This window comes from Metopolophium dirhodum, chromosome 1, assembly GCF_019925205.1.
Source record: "Metopolophium dirhodum isolate CAU chromosome 1, ASM1992520v1, whole genome shotgun sequence".
Lineage (NCBI taxonomy): Eukaryota > Metazoa > Arthropoda > Insecta > Hemiptera > Aphididae > Metopolophium > Metopolophium dirhodum.
Window position 1 is genome coordinate 104,700,550 of NC_083560.1, and position 27,579 is coordinate 104,728,128.

The 27,579-nt window shown below is 29.8% G+C and overlaps 1 protein-coding gene across 1 annotated transcript; it reads right to left on the minus strand.

The window, feature by feature from the left end:
• LOC132937108 (titin homolog) lies at window positions 1–26,583 on the minus strand. Its single transcript, XM_061003934.1, is given in 18 exon segments — window positions 1–1,713; window positions 1,779–1,956; window positions 3,237–3,374; window positions 7,558–7,620; window positions 7,732–7,808; window positions 7,890–7,938; window positions 8,528–8,647; window positions 8,718–8,875; window positions 8,877–13,082; window positions 13,084–13,185; window positions 14,795–14,835; window positions 14,974–15,060; window positions 15,126–15,309; window positions 18,348–18,444; window positions 18,523–18,658; window positions 18,759–18,934; window positions 19,049–19,160; window positions 25,962–26,583. Coding segments are annotated over 18 exon segments (6,231 nt in total). The 5' UTR covers window positions 25,990–26,583; the 3' UTR covers window positions 1–1,434.
• Between the last annotated feature and the right edge of the window lie 996 nt (window positions 26,584–27,579).

The following is a 27,579-nucleotide window of genomic DNA, read 5'->3' on the forward strand; positions in this document are numbered from 1 at the left end:
GGAAAAAAATTATACCTTTGAGGTAAGTATATTTATCAATCTAAGGATAAATAAAAATGTAAATACATATAGCTACTATACATATTTTATTACATTATAAAAAATATTAATACAATACTGTATTTTTAAATAATTGATATAGACTAGGTTGTCTAATAAATAAAAAAAAAAGCTATTATTAAATAGATTGTTACATAGCAATACAAGCCATTGGTATTTGAATATTTACAGTAACATTTAAGAATATGATTTCTTTGAATATTATGATTACATTATACATTTTAAATTAACGGAGTTACTACTACCTTACACTCTATTACCTTGTATCCCTATATAATATTTCTCTTAAATAAACATCCATCACAATATGCCTACAATATTGTACATATAAGTTATAATTAAATACAAGAGAAATATCCCTGACAAAAATGAATCTTGATTTTTGTGGCAACTGCAAAATATGTTTTCACACGAGTCATTATAAATAAAACAATTAACTGTCTATAAAAATAAAACTGTTACTGGATTTTTCAATAAACTATTATTATACAAATCAAATTATCAAGGAAAATATTAACAAAATCATAACATTGAAAACATTCAAATCAAACATGCAAAAATCATACAATTTCAATTACTTTAACCAGAAAAACATGTTAAAGAATAAAAAAAAAATGGATTTAACTATTTACTCTATAGGTGCTGATTCTTATTTTATTTGTAAAAACAATTTTTGAAGTTTTCAAATATAATCAAATAGTTATTAAACCGTAAATCTGAAATAGTATTAGTGTTACATAATTATTATCTTGGTATGAATTTCTTGGTAGATAAAATAAGTTTTAATAAGTATAACACATCTATGGTTTAAATTAGTAAAACAAATTTTCCAATTGCCTAGGTATCATTCAAATTTATATTAAAATGTTGAAATATTAATTAACACTGTATTACATTTATATAGAAATCTGAGACTTAAACTGCTGTTTTATTTTTTTCATGAACAATTATTTATTTTAATTATTATTGTTTTTATACTTTGGTTCATAGAAATATTTTTCAACATTTAAAATTACCTTATTTAGTTAACATTTTTTATTAGAACGGTTTACTATTGCTCCTAATTATAAGATTTACAAGTGCACACTGAGAGTTCTTTCAAGATACAGCAGCAAAAAATGATACGAGTTTAATGAGTGTAGAATAAAAAGATTAAATTGCATGTTTATGTGAAAATAATTTAGACTTGAGCAAATAAAAATAAAACTAGATGCTATATAATTTATAAAACTAGATGGTTTATCATTTTGTTTTTAAAAAATGGCTTTAAAAATAATCATTTTTAACAAAAACAATGAATATGAATTTTAGATATTAATAGAACAATATATATATATATTATAAAAAGGGCATGTGATAATTTTTATAATTATCTTAATCACTTTCTGAATTGGAAGAATCCGAAAGGTTTTTTTTTCTTTTCTTTTTAGGTGGTGGCAAATCACTATCATCGGAATCACTGGACTCATCGCTAGTATGATCAGTATATTTATATAGTATATCACCGATTGTTTCTTTGCTAATAATTACATTATTATTACAGGGATCGTATTTTAAATCAGAAAATCGCACGTCAATAATACTATAGTCAAGTTTCTTCATTCTACCATCTTGACTGCTACCATAATGTGCACCAACAGCATCTTTAAGTTCCTACAAACAAATAAAATATAAATATAAAATGTTAAATACAATATTTAAGGGACAAAATGTAATACCAGACAATTGTTTAGAAGATCGGATTGAAAATTACTAGCATCACTAAAAACTATAGAATCAGACCTATTGATCATTAGAGCATTATATGATAAGATCAAAAGATTTAATTGCAGGTCTGTGAGGTTTGTTATTTCTCCTGCAGCAATCTTCCTTTTAATATCTCGTGATTCAACTGGACTGTAAAATAAACAATTTTTCAATAAATAGAAAATCATAATACACATAAGTAAAATAAAATAAGAACTATTCATCCTTGAAAGGAATTTATAGTCATAATATAAACCAAACACAAAGTTAGTTTAAAAACAATTAAATAATAATTGAAATAAGTAGATATAAAAAATATGTTAAAAATGAAAAAATAATTATAGCAGGTACAAATGCAACAATATATATAATGTAGTATTAATTTCAAGCTTTATTTTAAATTACTACATTTTACTATGGAGTTGCTTCAATCAGAATGTTAAATCCTGTAAAAATATAATACAGAAAAAACTCCAATAGTGGAAAAAACCTTGATTAAGAGATCGCTACACAGACATTTATTGTCTCCGTCTTACAAGTGCCTAACATACCAAATTTACGGTTTAAATTAAAATTTAAAGGTAAGATTATTATCATATTTCTTTTACAAGCTTTTTATTATATTTTAATTTTAAAGCAAGTTATGGGTACTTTAAAATTGTTTGAACATTAAAACACTCATAACTCACTTTCAAATTAAAGTATAACAAATAACTGTGAAAAGCCCTAGACAATAAATTTGCCTTTACATTTTATAAGAGGTCAATTCAGTCTAATTTTTAAACTAACAGAGATAAACGTGACCCATATTACGCACTTGTAAGACGGAGATAACAAATGTCTATGTAGCGGCCTAAAGGGTATCAATAAAAATACTATGAAAATGAATTTTTGTGTTTTCAATAATATGGTTTATTGAGCAGTTTAAGAGTAAAAACATCATTATCAATACTGTGGAAGAGAAGTTAATCTGTGTCTATATAAAAGTCTTTTCGATATTTTAATTACTAATACCAATAATTAAAATCAAAATAGTAAAATATAATACTCATATACAAGCATAAATAAACTTCTACTCTTCAAATTGTATAACAAGTGTTCATACTATATGTCATTCAATAAGCTATATTGGAAATACGAAACTAAGTTTCTGTGTTCAACTAAAATTCACATTTGTAATAATTACATATTAGTGTGTTATACGCAGTGTTATTGAAAGTACGTGCAAACGGGAGTTTCGCATGCAATCACACAGAATATTGCCTATAATGAACTCCTTAAACAGGGTCAGTATTAATACACCTTAATTGAATTTATTTTATGATACAAATATTCATCATTACTTTTAAGTTTGAACTAATAAATAATAATTTAAATTAATTACTTTCATAAATTGTATGACTTTTAACTAGGATTTTAAATATGCTTACCATTTTATAACATCAACATATGGAGGAGGTACACCCGTAACTTCCTTGTTCAGAGTTGAAATATATTTGCTTTTTTCACATAAATTATTAAAAACAAATTTCATAAGCCTCCTGCATGTTTCATTATTTTCATTAGACCTAAAAAAATCAAATTGATAATAATTAAACATATTTGTATAATATATTAATATATATATATATATGGGATTATAATATTATGTATTATTATCAGTCTTCTCTTAAGAGGACATGATACCCGCATGTGTTGCCTCCGTCTTACAAGTGTGCAACATAGCAAATTTTACGCTCAGCAGATCACGTTTATCTCTGTTACTTTAAAAATTAGAGAGAATTGACCTCTAATAAAATCTAAACGTAACATTATTATTTAGGCAACCTCATGGGCTTTTTATTATATTTTAATTTTAAAGCGAGTTATGAGTATTTTAAAATTGTAAATTGTTTGTACATCTTAAAATACTCATAACTCGCTTTAAAATTAAAATATAATAAAAAAACCCATCAGGTTGCCTAGATAATAATCAACCCTTTAAATTTTATAAGAGGTCAATTCGCTCAAATTTTCAAACTAACAGAGCTACACATCTTCTGCTGAGCGTACAATTTGCCATGTTACGCACTTGTAAGATGGAGACAACACATGCGGGTATCACGTCCTCTTAATATATTATATTATTATTATTATTATTTTTTTTTTTTATTTAATTTAAGGTTTCAAATACAAAGGTTTATTAGCCTAATATGGTTTACATGACTGGTGGTAACATTTAGTTATAGGAGATTTGGTTTTTTTACATTAATAATTTATAAATATAATTTAGATGTTAAATGTTATAATGTGGCTTCGTTAATCCATTGTCTTATATGTTCGTTGAGAGGTCGGTCATCTTGATGAAATTTGTTATGGTTTTTTTTTATCCTGGTCCGAGTGCGTCTTTCAGTGAGGTGGTGTTTGTTTGCTTTTGTTCTGGCGTTGTGGTAAATGGGGCATTCTAGGAATATGTGATTTACAGTGAGTTCACAGTTGCATGTTTTGCACCTGGATTTGAGCTCCTTACGCATAAGATAGGAGTGTGTGATTCTGGTATGTCCGATACGTACTCTGGTGACCATGGTCTCTTCATGTCGTGTAAGCTTGACTGGAGGGTCCGGTCATTTTTTAGTTGATGGTTTTATTTGTCTAAATTTATTGTTTTTATTGGTTTGTTTTTCCCCTTGATTCTGCCAGAGGATATAAAATTTCGTTTTGAGGGCGCGGATTACATCGTCGTATGTTACATGCGGGTATATTTTGGAGAGCTAGCCGCTTTCATCGCCAGTTTGTCAGCGAGTTCATTGCCGGGGATGCCGATGTATGAAGGAACCCACATGAGTTTGATGGATTTGTCGGTTGAGAGGATTACGTTTTGAATGCTTTGGGCGAGGTTGCATTTTGTATGTACGTTGGCTATTGAGGTGACTGCGCTCATGGAGTCACTTAAGATGAGGACTTTATCGTGGTTTGAGGAGAGTGCGGTTGATATAGCTTCGAGTATGGCGAAGGTTTCTGCTGTGTATATGCTGGAGAAAGGGTCTAGTTTATGAAGACTATTTTCATCGCTGTGGGTAATGGCGAAACCGGTTTCACTAGTTGTTTTGGAGGCGTCTGTATAGAAGTGGTAGTAATTTTTGAATTCGGTGTTTATTATTTCGTAGAACGTATTGATGATCAGACTGTACGGTGTGTCATTTTTGATGAATTTTATGAGTTCTGTATTGGCTTCTATGTGGTTCGTGTTCCATGGAGGGATTGTTGAGAACGTTTCTTTAGGTTTTATGTTGTTGATGTTGAAGGATATCTCTTCAAGGATGTCGTGAAGCTTTATATAAAGAGGTTACAGGAGGTGTTCGTGGTAGGGTTTAGCCTTATTATGCCAGTTTGGGGAGTAGACATCTTTTTGGCTGGGAACTTTGTAATTAGGTACTTTTGTCTGATATCTAAGGGTAGGTAGTGGGCTTCGCACATCATGCTGTCAATTGGACTTGATTTGAAAGCTCCGATGGACATCCTGATGCCGGCGTTTCGTACGGTGTTGAGTGTTTTTAGGGTATTTTGGTTGGCGAGGCTGTAAATGATTGATCCGTGTAGTAGTAGTAGTCCAATGTCGATTGTATCAGAGTTGTATAGAATTAAGAGTGTTTTGCGGTCAGCACCCCATTTAAAGTGGCTCACGGATTTGATTATATTTAGTTTTTTGGATGGCGTTGCTTTCAATTTTTTTATGTGTTCTTTCCAGTTGAGTTTGTGATCGAATGTTAATCCTAGAAGGCGGAAACTATTTGTGTAAGGGAGAGTATTTCCTTACATTTTTATTTCGGGAACTTGGGTTTTCTTCTGTCGATTGAATAAAATGGATTGGCATTTTGAGGGGGAGAAAATGAATCCTGTCTCTGTGGACTATTGACTGATGCTGTCGATTGATTTTTGTATGAGTGAGCTGGTAGTTTTGATGTTTGATCCTGAGAGATACAGGCTGCAGTCATCGGCGTATAATATTGTTTTCACAGGTGATTTTATGTATTTGTTAATATCGTTGATGGCTATTAAAAAAAGAGTTACATTGTGGCAATCCATTTTCAGTTCCGAATGTTGATGATAGGGTATGTCTGAATTTAACCTCAAAGGTTCTGTCTGCTAGGAAGTTATTTATAAAATTGAGTATTTTTCCTTTAAAATTCCATTTATGGAGCGTAGAAAGGACCCTGTGTACCCATACCGTGTCATAAGCTTTTGCGATGTCTAGAGATACCATTAATAAGTGGTTTTTTTTTTTCGAACGCCTTGCATATGTTGGTGTGGATGATTGTCAGAGAATCTAAGGTTGATCGGTTTTTGCAGAAGCCGAATTGATGTGGTGAGATGAGGTTAAGGGTTTCTAGATGGCATGTAAGTCTGGAGTTAATCATGCTTTCGAGCGTTTTAATCATTGTATTTAGGAGGGATATTGGCCTAAAGTTATTGATTTCGAAAGGACATTTGCCGGGTTTAGGGATTGATCCATATGTGATGTTCTCCATTGTTTTGGGAAGATGCAATTAATCTAGATGCTGTTGAATATTTTGAGTAGAATGTTTAGTGAGGATTATGACAAGTTTTGGAGGAATCAGAATGGTATTCCATCTGGGCCGGTGCTTTTACTAGTTTTTTTCCTCAGTGAGGTATATTGTACAATGATCGTGAGAGGAGAGTTGATTGGGTTATCCGGGTCATTTGCTTTAAAATTGATCGGGGAGTTAACTTCGACTGTTTTTAGGGTAACGAAGTCTTTATTATAGTTTCATTGTTGTTGTTCAGTTGGAAGAAAGTTCCAAAGGTGAATATATTATTATTATATCAGTATTATTGTCATATTATAACTATTGTCAATTTGTTATGGTCACAATGTCACACAGACCTGGTGGTGTCAGTGAACCATGTTTTGTACCAAGTAGTTTAGTTGTGCTTACAGTAATATTATAGTTATTTCATAATACTTGACCTGTATTTGTTAATGTTTGTTTATCGCCCGAAGAGAATTAAAAGTTAAATAATACCTACTGTATTAACTTTTACATGACATATATATATATATATATAATAAACAACTTCACATCATTTGAAATACCATGATTTTATATATTTTTATATGAGAAACATTTTAAAACTGTTATTAACATGTCAAATAATTTCATAATTTATATAGAAGTTATTAAATAGATATTTATTTATGCAGTTATATAATTAAAACAAAATGTTCAAAATCAATAAAAAAATTAAGATATTTTAATATCATTTATTTGGAAAATTATTTTACGATATGCATAAAAACAATAAAATATTTTATGATAATTTGATAGTCACACTCTAAGTAAAAGTTTGACAAACAAATAAAACTGTTATTTGATTATATAGAACATAATTTAAAAAATATTATATTTATACTTCCAATAATCATTAATTAGCACTTAATTAACACATATTCCATTAATCCATTCTAAAAAATGTTAGCAATATAAATTTTAAGATACATTTCTTAACATGGTTTAAGTGTTTAGAAAACAATATTATAAATAAATATATAAACTAGCTATACATAGTATAGATACAACTTATAAAGTCTTTGCATATTGTATACTAGACAGTGTAGGACCCATACCAGAGAGTATAATAGGTGACTATCAGGGCATGTTTACACCCAATAGATCTACAAGCAAGTACAACATTCTCTCAAAGGGTAATACAATTATATTAAATTAAAAATAACATAAAAATTCATCTTACTTCTCCACAAATTGTTTTTTAGATTGAAGTGGCTCAACTGTGGTTGAACTTTGCTGAGCGTAACTGCAAATTACATAATATTAACATAAATAAAAATATTAATAATTTTGAAGCAAGAACAACCATGAAGTTTATAAAATATTTAATCAAAATTAACATAAAATTGCATCTTACTTGTTCATGGCATCATTTTTACAACCACGTAGACCACGTAGACTCCTTCTGGTTCTTTTAGCTGGAGGTTCTACATCCTATAGAAAACCATATTACAAATTAATACATTAATTTAAACAAATATAAAAAATTTTTTTAATTCTGAATAGGTAAAATACCTTTATTGATATGTTACTTTTTGCCATATTTTGAGACGTTTTATTTCCGCTGAAATTAACATAGTGCAAATTCAAATTTAAAAAAATATACAAGACTTAATGTAAAATATTAGAAGTAAACATGCATGTAGATTGTGGTTACAAGCGGTTCAGAACTATAAATAGTTTTATTGATATTTTTTTAGAAACTAGTTTTACTTTTACTTATTAATATTTGTTATCAATTGTATAAGTTATTTTTTAATTTTTTTTCCCTAGAATTCATAACTAGCAACATTCCGCATTTATATATGAAAAAACTATACACTATTAACTATAGTTAACATCTGAATGTAAAATAAAAATGTATAAATGTATAATGTAATAGAACCACAATTGTTTTAATATCAATGAAGAAAAGTTTATAATGGTCCAATAATTACATGTCGACTTAATTAAAAATAAGACTACATATAGGCAGATGTATTCAGCTACAAAAAAGAAAGATTTATAAAATGTATAAACAAGGATTTAAAAATTTAAAATCTGTTTAAAATTAATATTATTAATGAATGTAAAATAAAACATTGTTATGATTTTGTTTGTCAAAAGAAGAAGTACAAATTTAATTAGAATTCAACAAATAATGAATATCGTACCTGTTAGACATTTGTTTTTCATTTTGAATGTCAATTCGACGTTTGCGGCCTCGTTTCTTAGGAGGCGGCTTATCTAACTCAGTTGTAGTTACAATTTGTTTTTCAATTTGGTCATGTGTTCTATAAAACAAAAATGTCAATATGAAATTAACTTTAATATATATATTATAGTTAAGGGAAATTTGCTTACGGTTTAATTTCTTGTTTCTTTATAAAGTTGTTAACTGATCGTTGATGTACTTTGTGAAGTGGAATTTGACTAGTAGATAACATTACTACAGGGATTAATAATGTTTTACCACAATTCTTATCATTAAGCGTATGTTTATTGAAAATAGTTTTTGGGGGGACTTTTTGATCTTGTGGTCTGATGATCGGGGTGTGTAGAAGTTGACACGATAGTCTTTGTTCCTACAGTTTCTTTTGGAATGATCACTGCACCATTATCTTGGTCTTGCTTTGAAGATGTAGTTTCCGAAATTATTTTTTGCTTAAACGATGATGAACGAGTACGAGTTCTTGGAATACCTTTAACTTCACGATTCAAATTTTCTTTTCTAACAATGACACTAGGGTCAATGTTTATATCTCTATTGTTCTTATTATCATATAATGTGTTTGAAGTGGTATTCCGTTTACTATTATCATCTGTATTCCTAGTTTGTTTTTTATACTCATAACTAGGAATTGATGGATTCTCGACACTAGTTGGACTTGCACTAGATGATGAGGATCCGGAAGATTTTATTTGTGGTCGTAGTTTAGTAGACACATTTTTAGAAACATATGATTCTTTAAGCTTTTCTTCAACCTTTAGTCCCCTTGTCCTAGTGATCATCTTAACTTCAGTTGAATTTGTCTCTATTTCTTTAGAGGTTTTTCTTTCAGATCCCATACACTTCCTTATTCCTCGTTCTCTTAGATTAAATGTTTCAAAATCATCATTTGTAGGCGCTTTTCTACTTTCAATCAATTCTTGTTCTATGTTTGCATCATTCTCTACATGCTCATTGTTTTTCTTAAAATGTACAGGAGGAACAACTCCACAATTCTTTACCAAATTGACCTCTGGATGCCCAAATGATCGATTATTTCCTGGTTCCTTCACTTTCTTCAAAGTAGTTCTCTTATCCAATCCTTTTATTTCTATTTCTTCAACAGCAATAATTTTTCTTAATTCGGCTTCCTTATGTTTTTTTGTTTCAACTTCTTTAGTTATTTTTAATCTATCAATTTTGAATCTTTCCAATTCAACGTCTTTAACTCTTTTTATTTCTGCTTCTTTAACTTTTCTAGATATAATTTCATCAGCTCTTTGTTTCTCAGCTTCCTTAGATCTTTGAATTTCAGCTTCCTCAGCTTTTTTGGATTGTCGCTCAATAGATTGTCTTTGGAACCCGATATATCCTCTCTGTACTTGAACATCTCTTGGTATAATTACTCTCAATTCTTTACTACTTCTCAAGTCTTCATTTTTTTTAAATTTTTTACTTTTGATTCGGCTTTTAATGGATTCTTCTATCGATTGTAATTCACAATTTCTTATTCGAGTCAATTCTGAACTACTATTTAAAATATATTCCATACTTTTTTCTTCAGGAATAACATTTGACATTCTTATTCTTTCAACAATTTCGTCATTATATCCATCATATTCATTTTTATATTCATTATATTCATTATTACATTCATTATTATACTCTTTATGACTTTCATAACAATAGTCTTTGTTATATTCATTGTTACATTCATTAATGTACTCATTATTATATTCATTAATGTATTCATTATTATATTCATTATAATATGTATTGTTTTCAATGTATTCATTGTTTTCAATGTATTCATTGTTTTCAATGTATTCATTGTTTTCATTGTATTCATTGATTTCAGTGTATTCATTGTATTCATTATATTCATTATATTGATTGTATGGATTGTATTCGTCAAATTCATTACATTCGCTATATTCATTTTTTATACAAATATCTTCATCAATTATTTCTTCTAAAATGTCATCAACACACTCATCAACAATTTCCTCTTTAACTACTACTCTCATAGCTAATTGATTATTTTCATCAGATACCAATTCATTTCTAAGCCTTGCATGAAATTCTTTTAACTTTTTGTCCATTGCTATTCTATCCATTTCCTTTTCTTCTTCTATTTTCTCAAGTCTTTTTCGTTCTTCTTCTATTTTGATTTTTTCTTGTAATTCTTTTATCTTTCTTTCATTTTCTTCTTTTTTCTTTCTTTCTTCCTCTTCTTTTTTCTTTCTTTCGTATAAATCATTTAGCAGTTTCTTTTCAAGCTCTCTTTTCTTTCTATCTAATTCTATTTTCTTCCTTTCGTCTTCTACTTTTTTTTTTCTTTCATCATCTTCTTTTTTCTTTCTTTCTTTATCATCTTGTTTCATTCTTTCGTCTTCTTTATTCTTTCTTTCAGCTTCTTTTTTTTTTCTTTCTTCGCTTTCTTTTAGTAATTTTTCATTGGCACTTTTAACTGTTATCTTGTGAGTTTGAATCTCATTCAATTCATTTTCATCCTTTTTACTACCAGCATTTGAAACAAGCGTCATTTCAATATCCTGGTATTTCTGAGCAGAATCTTTTTTAATTTGTAATAGTTTGTTATTTGCTATTCTATTGGCATCCGATGTAATATTTGTAACAATGATGCACGGTGGCATTTCAATATTGATTGGTTTACTGGTACTAGTTCCTCGTTTTATAGTAACTCCTTTGTACATTTTAGCTTCTATTTCATTTATTTGTATCAACCCATCTTCCTTTGATTTATAGGATTTCACTTCTTTTTCTTGTGTTTGAATTTGCTTAACACTTAAGGGATGTCCTTTTGGAACATCCACAGTTACTTCCTCATCGCTGCTTATTTCAACAACATCAGTAATAGGAACATTATGTGGGGTGACTGTTTTATGAGATGCAACACAATCTAAATCAATTTGACTCATAACGTCTGATATTACACCCTGTAAAACAGGTATTCCAGTGACTGATACTGTAGAGCTTTGATCGTCATAAATTTCCTCAGGCGGACAAAAACTCTCTTTCAAATGATTTACTCCTTGGTTTGTAGTCTTTGATTCTTCAGTACCTTTAATGTCTTTTGAAGTAAATGACGTTTGTCGTACTCTAGTGATCTGAGCAAAGGTATCAAAAGCACCAATAGTTGAATCACTTTCACTTACAGAAGAATCACCTTGATCCACACCAACTGTATCTATACGTTCCTCCATTTCATTACTATCTAACGAACCACATTCAATCAATGAATTTAATTCTTCATTATCAAAAGAGTGCATTTCGACAATTTCTTCAACACCATTATATAATTCAGACAAAGATGTTTGAGAGATCGATTGATCAAAATCAAAATCTAGTTCTTTAATGAATTGGTTGTTGGACTCATTTATGTTACTATTTGTTCTACTTTTCGTTACACTATCTTGAAGACTCTGTTTTTTTGTAGTATCTAAAATATTTTGGGCTTTTCCAAACATATTCCATGGTGTTTTATCATTTTTATTTATTTTTTCATCCAATTGAAGTGTGGTTGATTTTGAATTACTTGAAACAGTAGAAGAGAAGGTTTTTGATTCAACTTTACTTAATAACTCCTTCGCATTCATTGTTGTCCTATTATCTTCGTTAATATTTATATCATCATCAATAATAATAACTTCATCGGCAGGTAATGAACAACTACTATCAATTAACTTAACCTCATTAGGGGAACTATTATTCAATATAATAGGTTCATTAACATCGGTGTTTGAGATTTGAATATCATTAGTTTTATTTATCTGCTCTGAAGCAGATTTCAGGTTACACGGTTTCTTGATTTTATTAACCACTACAATTACTCCTTTTTGTTTCACTGGTTTACTATCAGATGCAGTCATTGTATTTTGCAAAAATCGGCTATCTTTGCGTAACGAAATAGCATGTTCACAAGCATTCACAGAAACATTAACAGAAACATCCTCTTTGGTTTTGCCCAACAAGCATTTATGATTTGGATGTACAGGTATTTTCTCTGCCATTTTATTACTTGTTTCTTTACTATTAACTTTATTATTTGTCAATAAATTATCTCCAGGATTTGATAGACGAAGTCTTTGCAAGGAAGACCGTGTCATTTTAGAAGAAGATGGAGTTTGTATTTCATCTTGAACGGATGATAATGGTTCAACTTCAATTTGATCTATATCAAGCAGATCATTGTCAATTAAATTAGGTTCTTTAATTTGAGATTCCACATTTTGTTGTCGCAAGCTTTCACGTTCTTTCTTTCCATCAGACAGTTTAGTATCATTTAATTGTTTAACACCGCCCTCTGCTCGAGTTTGACTTCTTGTTGCTCTAGGTTCAAGTCTACTACTAGTATCTTTTTTATCTCCAAACGAACTTTTAAGAGAGTTATTTTTAGTGTCTTCATCAGTTTCACCGTCACTTAATAGATTAACAACACTTGAATTTGCTTTCGATCCATTTTTAACTGCTGAAACCGGGGTCTTGGATATCTGTTTTCTTCGAAGCAGATAAATCAGATTTATTGATTTGATTAAAAGACCCAAGGGTTGTTATATTATCTACTCGTGCTCTATTTAATGATGTTGACTGCGAGTTCTCCTATAAAAATATTCACAATATATTAATTTTAATCTGTATTGAACTAAATAAGAATATTAAGGCAATTGAAAGCGGTTTAATATTTCATGCATTTCTTCCATATTTGTGGATAAAAAATTAACAATTTTAAAAATTAATTGAATTTGGTAAGCTTATATTTTTGTTATGTAGGAAATGCACTATCATTTTTTTTGCTTATTTAAAGGGGCTTGAGCATGTTTTATGGACTAATATATAGGCAATTTATATGAAGTGTACATTTAGGCTGTGTCAATGTGTGAGTAGTAAATTATCATTAGTGTGTGTAATCCGTTATCATTATAAATTTTCTAATGCACACGCACATGTCAAAACTTAGCTTAAAATGAAATATATTTCTGTTAACATAACTATTAACTACTAAACGTGATAACAAATTAAACATACTTTTTGAAGTTTGATTGTAATTTAGAATAAAAAATATTGAATTCACTAGTTTCTAGATTAGGATATTTACGAATCACTTTTTCAATTAAAATCTAATATGACCAAAATAAATAAAAATGTAATACAATTATTTCACAGAATTTCAAAATTACATTCCTACTTAATTTTAAGGTAGTTGAAAATTGAAAACCAACTTTCTAAATAGTCTAGAAATTTTGTAAGTCTATATAATTTACCACTGTTGCTTATTGGTCTAAAACGTAATTAAAATACGTGCTGACCTATAATTAGTTTTTTTTTTTAAAAAAAAGGACTCGTCAAACAATATAATAAATAAATAATATAAAATATCAGATATTTTCTACAAAATCTAGATGGAGGATTAAGATAATTTTTATAATTAAAATTTGATGGTCAATACTACTGACTTTTCTTCCACTTTTGTGGAATGAACATACTAGTCAAAAACGCATATTTTGACAAGTGGCCTTCTGCGTGCGCATACATGGAATACAACATTAAGTTTCTCAACCTTAATGATCAATAATCTATATCACTAAAATAATGTTTTGTCGAAGTCAGGAAGACTAATGATTATTTACTACATACTTACACTACAGCACTCAAGCATGTGCATTAAAATATTGACGATATTCAACACATTTAAAAAGACCCGCTCTCAACACCTTAAAATTTATTCATTATTTAAAAAAATAGAAACTCCACATACAAAAATATAGTTAACCTTTATATACATATAAGTTTTAAATTAAATGCTTTTAAATTATTATTGCATTATACAAATACTTTACGACTTATAGGTTAAAAACTAATATAATATTAATACTTTATAATTAATAAACATTATAATATATTAATTTTATACTTGAATAAAATATATTGGTAATATTACAATATTACCATTGGATTAGATTGTAATTATTTTATTTATTTAATATCTGGTGTAATAATCAAAATTATAATGAATTTTTATGAAAATTATATTTAATTAAAAAAATTGATATCTATTTGTAATATATTGAAAAATAATATGATGTAATCAGATTTCATACCTATAGAACTTTAAAATGACAGTCAGACATAGAAATGATTTTATGAAGCAAATATTAAAACAAAGTACACTAGTTTGATATTATTATAGATCAAATAATTTTTAACTCACTTTTCTAGAAGTATTCACAAGCTTTTCTGTTCCAACTTCACCTAAAGACAAAAAAAGATTTTAAGTATTAATCCACAAAAACTATTTGTAACAATATATTATTAATAACTGAGCCAAATTGTATTTATTGTATTTAAGCTTTTAAATACACATTACACTGTGAACATTTTAACACTTACTTAACTTATTCTTCTGTGTTGATTGTGGTGGACTTGATATATAAGGATTTGCTGGAGCTTCAAGGAGTTTAGAAAGTGTAGGAGTTCCTAAAAATATATAAAAGATATTGTTGTCCATAAAATCATAAAATAAAAGGTAAATCCAAATTTACCTTGTGTAGTTCGAATGATAGGGGTTAATGGTAATAATTTTCCCGATCTAGTCCTTGATGTGCCACCAGGAGATTGTAATAAAGAAGCAATTGTAGTGGCAGTTCTATTAGCTGGTATAGTATTACGAGATCTTAGAAGACTCGTTAATAATGGTGCGGATGGCGTATTCCACTTAATTGGCTGCTGTAACATTGACATAAATGATTTTGAATATAATAAACAAAATTGTTTATAATATGTTTTTTATAACTTTCTATGGCTATAGACAGATCTTTACTATTTAAATGAGTAAAGTTCATATGATAGTTTATTTCTTATAGCTAAAGACTGGATTTATATGTTTTTTCATATTGTTACTGAATCTATGCAGTCTTGTGAGAAAAAAAAATATGGAAGATCCGTTAGGGTTATGGAATATTTAGCTTATTTTGGAATATTTTGTAAATTGTGAGAAAAAAATATAAATGTGTTAATTTTAATAATACGGAACCCAGAATTTTTTTTTTGTATTATTTTCATAAAATGTAAACATGAAGCACTTATCATAAGTTACTGTGCTGTTCACTAAACATAGTGGCTAACCACAGATATATATATAATAACTAGATAGCCGACTTCTTCATATCATTGACGCTGTTAGCTATGTACGACTTGGGCAATGTTAGAAAGATAATATGATAATAAACAACAACATTTCATACCAAACAAGCCCATTGCCAACACAGATATATACTATAATATTAGATGCTTGACTCGGGGACCAGACTTGAAACCAATCGTCCTACTCCCTAACCTGGTAATCAGTCAAAATATCCAAATTTATCTGTTTTTACGCAAATTAGTAGATTACACTTTACTTTGTAATAAAATTAGCTCAAATATCAAATTATAAAAATATACCTAATATATAATAATATATAAATATAAATATATTATTTAATATATCACAAAATTTACTGGACACATATTAGTCAAATAGTCAAATAATATAAAATAAAATGTAAAACAATTTGTTTTTATGAATACAGTATACACACAATGAAATGAAATAAAATATTAAATAATTTGCTAAAAACATGACTACCTACACTATTTTCTAAAAATTTAGAAAAACGTTTTTAAAAATAGAAAATTTTATTTTATTTTCCAATAAAATTAGCAATAGCATTTAAAAAATTTGGAATGTCCCTACTTCCATCATTGTACTCTTAGCAAACATGTTTTCTTTTATTTTTTGGTGGTGGTCCAATAGTACCCAGTTGACTCAAAGCAGGGGTTTGACTAATGTGTGTGCAGTATAATTTGTGATATTAGTTGTGATACTATTAATGTAATTTATTTTACTATTAGTAATTAGTACCTACATTTTAAAATAGGAAAATAATAATGATTTTTGGAAAATAGTGTAATATTATATGGAATACCTATATTATATCATATATTCATATTTATATTATTATTATATATTAGGTATATTTTTATAATTAAATAATTTGATATTTGAGCTAATTTTATTACAAAGTAAAGTATAATCTACAAATTTACGTAAAAACGGATAAATTTGGATATTTTGTCCTAGATTCCCCTAACCTATATGGTTGGGCAATGTTTACAAATCGATATTATCAATCTTCTATCTTCTATCTTATATACAATAATATTGATAACAGATTGTAAACATTGCCCAATCTACTTGGCATCAAAAACCGATACACAGTAGAATATAGAGTCAGGCATCTAGTATAGTAGTATATATATATGTAGTTGCCAATCAAAACGATTAAAAAATTATAAGAATTTGTAAACATTGCTCAAGTGACAAATGGCGTTGGGCATCATAATTCAATAATGTTGTAGTATATGGAATCGGCTATCTAGTTATTATATATATCTGTGTGGCTAACCTGCAATACTGGAAGTTGTTTTCATACTGATAAGATCAACTAACCTTTATGTTTATTGTTTACCAAATATTCAAATGTACAATTATTTTACTTTTACTCATACATAATTGCAATTGCGTAAATTTTAAGTTTTTAAAAAGAATAAAAAAAAAAACCAATTAATTTTAAAAACGTATATTAAAGCATATTATTATTGTTTATTGATTATTTTTGCACATCTTTTAAATTTCTAAGAGAATATAATGAAAATATTTGAAACTTTTTCAGAAAATTTATCTTTGTATTTTAGGTGTTTTGAGAGAATATACATCCGGTCTTTACTTATGACCAAGGCTCGTAACTTCATGCACTAAAAAATGCATAAATAAGCAAGCATTCATACGCTAAAATTTTTTAAAATATGCGTTGAAAAATTTGAAAATATGCATTTATATGCCTTAACATTTTTAAATTATGCACTCATACATAATATGCATTATGTAAAAAAATCATGAGCAAATTTTAAAATGATAAGAATAAATCCATAAATTTAAAAAAATTCAAATTATGTCACAACATTTTACAAACGGCCAACTGTTTGTTTTTCTTTCGGCATTGTTTAAATAAAATATAAATAATATGTACGATACCTATACTTCACATGAAAACACTACAGCAGAAAATTGAACGGACAAACACATACAACTCATACGAGTAAACTCATCGGCGAGTGCAAGAAAACTATACCGTACCAATGTACAAAATTATAAATGCGGGTTGGTGTAAAGCTGCCACTTTGTGCGGTGGAGGATGATAGTGGACATTGTTACCGCGGTATTTTGTTAAACGCATAGAATCTAAATAGGTATGTACTAGGTCACTGGGTAGTCACACATTCACTGAATAAAAATAAATCAAAACACTATAATTTTGTAAACGAGAAAGTAAAGGAGAAACAAAAAACTTTTCAAATATTTGCCTAAAAAATATTTTTATGAAATAATATGCACTAACGACTGTAAAAAATCGACTATATTATGCCAAATATCCCTTGTTACACATAACATACAAAAACATGCATTACCAAACTTCATATTATTATTACTATTGTTATGAAACAGATTTATATCTCAGTTAGTATGTTTTATTGTGTAGCAAAAAAACATGCTGATGCATGAACTTACGAGCCCTGCTTATGAAAATCGAAATATTTAGTTTATATATGAATGCTAAATAATGAATACTAAGTGCCGGGTTTTTTTATTTCCCAAAAGCCATACTTTTTGTACTTGACCACTTCATAAATAATTGATTAATTAAATGTATGTATTTTTTTACCTCTTCTATTAAACCAGAACTTGAATTTTCAGAAGCTAAACTAGCATTTTGCCTAGTCATAAGTTGATCCATATATTGTTTACCTTCAATTTCATTTCTGCAAAACAAAGTATATACACATAGAAATTAAATAGATAATATACCAACTGTTTACTATGAAACAAACAATTTTAACCTTCTTGCTTGTGAATAAAGGCTAACAACTTCATTTCTAGACAGATTTCCTTGTTTCACACGATTCAAAACACTGAATAAATTACAGTACTTTGATTTTAAAGTATCTTTTGATTTATTAGCATCTCGAATGTAATCTATGTTCAATAAAACAAATTTATTTTAATCATATTTCTTTACACTTCTATTCAATTTTTATGAAGTATAATTATATTATATTATTATGTATTTATTTACCATTTTTTAAACCTTCAGCAATATGTTGCAGCATATCAATAAGGGGTAATGACTTTACTTCCTTGCTAAGATTAGATACAAGAATTTTAAACTGGCGCTCACAGCTTTTTGGTGTATACCATTCTCGAGGTCTATACGGTTCTCCCGCATTTCTAACAACTTGAGCAACTGATTTCCTAGAAACAATATTACCTATTAATACAACTGTATGGAATTTAATAAATAGTAAATAGCTATTATTTTTTACATTTTAATTTCTATTGTAACTATTTACATAAATCTATATTTACCAATCATGAGTCCCATAATGACATGCAGCTGTAATTAACCAAAATTTTTCCCTAGATGTCCATGTAACTGCTTCTGTTAGTGGTTTCCTCTCTATCCATCTATAAATTGTACCTAAAACAAAATCCAATTTTTATATCATCGGCAGTACTCAAAATAGTAAAATAAAAAGGGCACTATAGGACAAAATAAAATTTAAAAAAACAATAATTTGAACTCCGAACCAATTGAAGGAATCATGATAATCTTTTAAAAATTTTTGTGATTTTGAAGAATTTTGTCAAACTTTGACCAATGATTATACATTTTTTCCTTACAATTATTCACTTCTCCTTTCTCCCTCCCATCGAATATACCAACTAGATTTGCTTTCCTTCCAGAAAGTATGCAAAAGTAGAAAATGAAGCATTTTTACTGTCCCTAAAGGTTTATTGGCATATTTGCTAAGTATGCTATAGTATGGAAATAACCATTATTTTATAGTTCAACAGTTCCCAAACTTTTTTGGTTTGCGGCGCCCTTTTTGAAAATAAGTTTTCTAATGATGCCCTTCCAAGTCATAGCATGAGTAATCAAAAGAAATTTAAAAAAAACACAAAAACCAGAAATCAGAAAAAATTGCAATGGAAAATAATATGACAGTATGTATTTAATTAAAATTATACATAATTTTTACACTTTTATTTACATAATGGTAATTGTTTCCATCTCCGCCATCATCGGGTTTTCAAATTAATTTTTGAACCATATAAAATTCTATGTATAAATACATATATAAATATATATAAACTACCATATATAAATTCTATTATATGTGCCCCTGTAAATACACCGTGGTGCACCGTAGAGCACATTTTGGGAACTACTGTTATACATGTATGTAAAATGTTTTCAGTTTATATAGCTGAGACTAAAAAATGTAATGCAAGGTTCTTACTGAAGCTCAAAATACTTAACCAATAAATAATGGTTTTGCTGTGGTTCCAAAATATTAAGCGTCAAGACTTGAATATTTTTATTTTCAATAATGAAAAGGTGAAAAGCAGTAGGTAATAATAATAATACCTAATAGAAATCATAAATATTTTGGTATACTTAAGCATTTATACTTTTGGGGAGCACATTTTATCAGCTGTATCTTCTGCGACCTAACTCTGTTGTAAGTTTAGTATGTAAATTACCAGTAAATTACTATAATTGAGTATAATACTAATATAATTGTAAAATAAAATATATAGATACTTAGTCATATAGGCCAAAATATAATATGTTGTTCTTTGTATGCAATGATTTTTCATTGAATTCAAATTTAACGCTTCTATTACAGTAACCTACTCAATAATGAGGTACACTCATTATCAAATTGAGGTCTATGGTCAAAATTTCAAACTTGGTACTTAAAAAAAAAATTTTATCCAAAAATCACTACCTATTAAGTGTTTAATACTTACCAAAGGAGCAGAATCCAACATTTGATAGACTATTGTTAAGTACATATTTTTTGAAAATATTAAAAGCATATACGTAAACTTTTCTATGTTTTTTTATGCATAAATGTATAATGTTTTAAGCTTTTCAAGTGCATACAAATCTGAATTTCAATCATGAATTATGACATTCAGCCCACCAATATAACATTTTTAGAGCCCATAGTTGTCAAAAATAGGAATTTAAGCAGATAAAAATATTTTTAAAAATGTTTAAAATATAATTTTACTATACCTTATGAAATTTAAAAATAGTACCAATCCAATCTAATTTATAGATACAATAGGTACAGGGTGATAAAATGAGTAATACTTTTGAGCCCTGATAATTAAAAACAATATAAAATACCCTAGGCTGACAAATAGAATAAATTTTCGTATATAATGATATTACCTATATATTACACCATCAATTACAATGATCCACTTATAACCAGCTATACAGTAGAACGTCACCCACTTATCCGCTTTTTTGTCATGTTTACACTTTTACATTAATTTTATATCATCATCGTATGTCAAATACATTTAAAGTTATTGATGTTTTTTTATTTTAAGCGAAGCTTGGGACACCATCTTTTTAATTCATCGTTTTTTTATTCAATATTATGTTTCTTATCATAGAGTAGTAGATGTACATAGCGTAATTTTTTTAATTTGACTTTATATTACCTAACTTACTTGTTTTAAGTTGAATATTTAAAATTACAATTTAGAAAATCGCATTTTTAGTTGTACAGTAGAACTCCAATTATCCGAACGCCAATCATCCGGACGTCCAATTAACCGGACGAGAAAAATACGGCACGTGCCGCTATTCATACACGTGTTTCATAATCGTTTTTAGATTAGATAAAGAATAGGTACTACATATATATTATTCTTAATAATATCCGTCATTCCAACGTAGGTATATTAAAAATTATCGATAATAAAATACATTTACATATGTTTAACATTTTACAATATTGCCACACATACATAGATATTATTCTTAGTAAGTCAGTTGTTGTATAATTGTCGCACGGTATGGTACAATAGTACAATAAAATAAATTATGTGCCAAGTCAGCTTTTTTTTTGGTTTTAAATTATGTCACGTATGTACTTTAATTAAAGCTTATTTTGTTTCAGTTGAATATCTAATAAAATTACATATTTGTTTATGGTTACGTGTGTATATAACTTTTGATATATCATATGTCAATCATCCGGATATTTGCTTATCCGGACCACCCTTGACATTAATTAGTCCGGATAATTGGAGTTCTACTGTATCTATTAATCTATTTACCTAATACATAGTTATAAATTATGTACAATTTTAATGACACATTCCTATGTTAAATGTTGTAAGGAAACATTTTTTTTTCATGTATTTTGCCCCAAGATGGACACAATAGGCTCAAAATGAGTTTTTCATCAAAATTAAATAACTGCCCCGAGATACACTCTTTCTAAGAATTTGAGTTAAATAGGAAAATAATGAAAATGTAACACAGTAATAATGAGTAGGTGGGTAATTAAGCTAGCTTTAATATAAAATATTAATGAGAGATCCGATATCACACCCGAGCAGTATAACAATTTGAATCCACAAAAACATTTGTATCAACAGTCCCAAAATGTCTATTTTTTAATTCTCCTTAACTATTATAGCTAGAAAGTTGGTTAATAGCTCATTAAAAAGTGATTATCAAGTAGATACAAAATGTGAAATTTAAAATTTAAAAAAAAAATGATTTTATTCTTCATAGTTAAAAGTTTTTTTTTGCTAGATTTTCATTGAGCTAAGTAGATTTCCGAAGCTGGAAAATGGATTTTGCTGTTTGGGGTCTTGTTAGATTCACATTGGCTAGGAGAAGGGCAGTGAAAATTTTCAAAACTTTATCTTTAATTACAAATTAAGTACCTAGTATAAATGAAGTAGTTAATTCACTACAAAGCTTTATACTTGAAAAACATCATAAAACACATTTCTTAAATATTGGTTGATAGCTCATATAGAAGTAGTTTACTGGAATATACAAAATTATGAACAAAAATATGTATCTATTTTATTTAATTAACCATTTAACATTGCATTAAGTGCTAATATTTACTAAATTTTGTACTCTCTGAAATTGTTTTGTGCTAATTTTTGCTATATTCGGTAAAGATAAATTATTACAGTTTTTTGGTTGAACTAGTTTTTACGTCTTATTGTAACTAGGTAGCAACTACTATAGTAGCACCATTATTTGTTATAAAATCTCATTACTAAATAATGTTGGCACAGCATTCATTGTAAGACCCTTCCTAACATTTGGATTTAAACACATATTATCTTCACATACCACATAGGTAACTGAAAATATTTTTGTAAAACAGCAGGATTTTTGTTCGACAAAATATGTTCTGTCTGACAATTTTCCATCCATTGTTCACAGCTTTAAATTAGTACCACAAACATTATTATTAAACGCATCCCTACCGATCTACTTCTGAAATGTAAGTAATAAACTCACCTAAATGGTTCGGTAGGAAACCTGAAGTACCTAACTCAAATTTTTGATTTTTGGTTTTTTTAACCCGACCGTATAAACATGACGTTTACCACAATTTAAGATAATTTATATTATAATATCTTAAATCGTAATGTCTAAGTAATAGCTTTGTTCATTTTAAAAACTTGGTGTTAAGGTTAACACTATAGTGTACAAGTGTTTCAACATTTTTCAACAGCGAATATGAGTGATAAGGAATTTTTAAAATATTGTTGTTTTTATTCTATTAACATGGTATTTTCTCATCACAAAAATGTAGGTACGCGAGTCCCATCCAGTAATCTATGGTTAGCTCCCTTATTTGAGCGACTAGACCGCTCCTACACACGGCTTTAGATAGAATGGTTGCACAAGTCATTATTTTGTGAGCCCTAAGGGCCCGTTTTACAATCGTAAAACTAAGGTTAAACCACCGAATTTGGCCGGTAAAATCAGTGGGTTAGGCGTAACCGAGGTTTAAACTATGATTGTAAAACAGACCCTAATATTGTCCCCATCAAAAATCTGTTAAAAGTTACGTTATAGCGCTATCTAGTTGCTTAACATAACATCATCAATATTGTATTCTTACGGGAATATGGGAAATGCAAATATTATAATATTGCAATTCCAATTAAAAACCGCAGTGAGCGTTAGTAGTAGTTCACTTTTTCGTATTTTAGATAAGAACTCTCGTACACTAAAATTGCGTAGTATAGCCCAATGTGCAACCATTCTATCTAAAGCCGTGCACCTACACATTCGATTTCTATCACTAATATTTTTAAAATATTTATATTAGGTCACAGACCTAATACTAGATGCCCGACTCGGAGACCATACTTGTAGCAATCTTGTATACAATCGTCCTATACCCTAACCTATATGGTTGGGCAATGTTTACAAATCGATTTTATCAACCTTCTATCTATTATATACCTACTATATAATATTGATAACAGATTGTAAACATTGCCCAACCTACTTGGCTTCAAAAACCCATACACAGTAGAATATTGAGTCGTGCATCTAGTATAGTAGTATATATCTGTGTATTAGGTACACTATTTGTTATAGTTTTTTTTTTTTTTATTTATTTAAACTCACAATGTGTCAACATATTATTACATGTTATTACAAGGTATTATTTATATAATAATGATGTTATTGTGGAATGAAAAATAATGGGAGATAAGATATTATATAAATATACATTTTAATTATTAATTTAATTTTAATGTGAATTGTCTGGTCGATAAGATAAGATTAGGAATGCTATTAGTTGTGAATGTTTTTAGGACTGACGAAAGAAGGGAGATAAGGAGAGTTATTGGTGAGTTTAAATTTGAAATAAGACTTGAGAGAGTGTCGGTAATTTTGTGTTCCGCGTGTAAATTTTGATGATTTTTGGTGGCTTCAGCGTAAGATTTGGTTTTTTGATAAAACAACCAAAATTACTTTAATACCTCTTAAATTCAAACCATATGTATTCAACCTACTATAATCTAATATCTTCTCAAAAAAATAAATTTGCAATTAATTATTTCCTTAAAGTACAATTTTGGTTTAATCATATACGAATAAAATACATACATATTACATACAGTTAATACATTTCTAAAAATTAAAAATCAAGAAAGTTTACATGCCAATCTCTGACTTGGCAAGCGTTTTTAACTTATAATACAAGATTAATATTAGGTATTATAATTTTCTAAATCTCTCCAACTTATCTGTTACAATTATAATATATCTTTTCATCAAAATCGCCTTTTTGTCTCTGATGACTCTCCTTCCTTATTAGCACTTATAAATATAAATACCCCAATTCAAATCACCAATGAAACTCCGTCATTCTTATTCTAATTTAAGTTGTTTAATATAATATACCTACTTATAATTGTATCATGAACTCATACTATAACCTCTATAAATATTGAACTCACACCCATGATTATTATAAAATATAATATAGTACCTACTCATACTACAGTATATCTATTGTATTTATAATAGATATGTATTAATTTGTATTATCTATTAACCATAGTCTACGTACAATAATATGCTCTAAAAATTGTATATTCTGTTATGGTTAGGTAGGTACCTAATTATTTTTTTTTAACAAAATAATTTATTCAAATTCTATGTTTAGGTATTGTTAGTGTTACAAAATAATATGTAGATACAATTAATATTATAGATAATACCATATTATTATTTCATATTATGAAAGTAGGTAGAAACAATTTTATTGAGTAATCAGTTATCAGCAAACAAAAACAAAAACATTGGACCTGTTAACAGTGAGTGATTCATTTTAAGTAGCAGCTAATTACAAATAGGAAGTACTAAAATGTGTGAAAGATAAAGACTAGTCTGATAATATTGGATATGATAATATGATATTGTGACGGTGTTACATTTCTGAAATAAACATTTGCATCAGCACCTACAAAAGACAAAAGTAGACCATAAGATGCCTGCTGCCTAGTGTTGGGAAAAAATATTAGGTCCACTAAGGGCACCAATGGCGTCTAAACTAGCCGCCGATGTTTGCAAAAAGCAAAGTTCACAGTACTAGTTTTTCTCACTAGCTTTGTGTTATGCATGCACAAACAAAACTGTACGCATCTGAACAGTGACAATTCAGTATACGCATGCAAGTTCTTTAATGTCATAATATTATACTGCATGTCGTAACATTATGTAATAGTCGACTGCCATAGGTACTTTGTCAATGATGGCAGAATTTATTGGTTTTAAAACAATTGCGAACGGCTGAACCCGGTTTAATACACAACATAGGACCCAGTACCAGCCAGACATAACCATCGAAGGGTCGGTTCAGGTGGGGCAGGGGCATTTGGGGACGGTGGCGACGGTGCGCCGAAGAGCACTTACCAGGCGAATCCGTGTTGGACGACGCCATGTTGCGGCTGGCGGCTGCGGACGCGGCGGCTAGCGTCAACTGGACCGCGTGCTTGCGGCTAGCGTCTGCGGCTGTGCCACGAGTCCGACGGTCACATCTCCGAGAGCGTGCGGTTTCCACGGTTGCGTTCGCGCGCGCACAGCCGCAGGACGGCGTGCCGACGACGACGACGCGTGTCCGGTCCCTGGGAACCCCTATCGTTCACGCGGGCGTGTTTCGCTGCGTGACAGTAACCGTCGCGGTGACGACGGTGCGACGTTTTGAAACGACGGCGGTGGCAGCGGTGATTTCGACAACGACGACGACGCAGCGGTGTCGACGACAACGATGAAAACGGACGCTAGAAGGCGAAAAATCGCCAGGATACCAAACGGCGTAAGTGCTGTGCACAAACACACATACACGCACGCACAATAAAGACGCACACGCACACACGCACAATAAACAGAACTCAGATACACACACACACAAGCGCGCGGGCGCAGAGAAAAACACACGACCAGGTGTGCGCACCAACACGCGCGCATGCGCACCACAAGCGAAAGCCGAAAACAGTAGACGACGGTCGCGCACGAGAGCGGTGTTCAGGTCGGCTGGGCGTCCTGGGCTGGGCTGCTGCTACGCTGGCGTTGCGGACGGTGCGGAGCATAAACGTATAATGTGGTGGTGCGGAGTGAGGTCGCTGTTTTGTTTCGCCGGATGCCGTTCGCTTATCACCCGACGGTTGCCGCCGCCGCCGCCGTCGATTATCTCATGGACGAAACGGTGGTGGTGATGTGCGGCCTGTGGTGGTGGTGTGGTGCAGACCGCCGTCGTATGACGTGATAGGATAGCTATCGTCGTCGTTGTTACGTCTTGTTACCATCACGGCATCACCGTGGTATTTTTTATCGCTGTTTGTGCAGGCTGTACGGCGTACAAACAATATTTTCTGCTGCGAAAAACGACAATAATATTTTAGAGAATACGCGATACGCCGATTGGTGTCTAAATGTCTAATGCTTATCACAGTATAATGTTATTACCGTAACTGTTCCAGAATACGACTGATATTTTATTATTGTTTGCCTTAATGTCGACAAATACCCTCAATAGTTATTATTATGCTATGTACGAAATCTCTAAAAATATGCCCGAAACAGTGGTTATATAGAGCTCTTAAAATCCACTCCTGCCCCACATTCAAGAATATTTTCATTAGATATTCTTTTTTTTTGATTTCCCCTGATCATGGTTTTGATTATAAAATGCACTCCATTGTGCCGTTTAGACATTTAATAGGTACAACTGTTGAGCCGGGTTCGCCTTTACACTATAATAATATTATAAAGGCCTCGGCGTGCGCTCTGCCGTCAGCGTACATGCGCAGAAGGCAGAACCGGCGCGGCGGCGTATTCTCTCACTGGACATAGTATCGACGGTATCGTTTCGGGGCGTCGTGTACCGTATATATCTAATACAGTAATACCTTCCTTCGTATGGATCAAAATGTTAGTAACGAGTTGAAAATATTCAACTCGACACGACACGATGTACCTAGTGGGAAGTGAAAACCCGGCTTTAGAATTGTATACGATTATAAAACCGTTT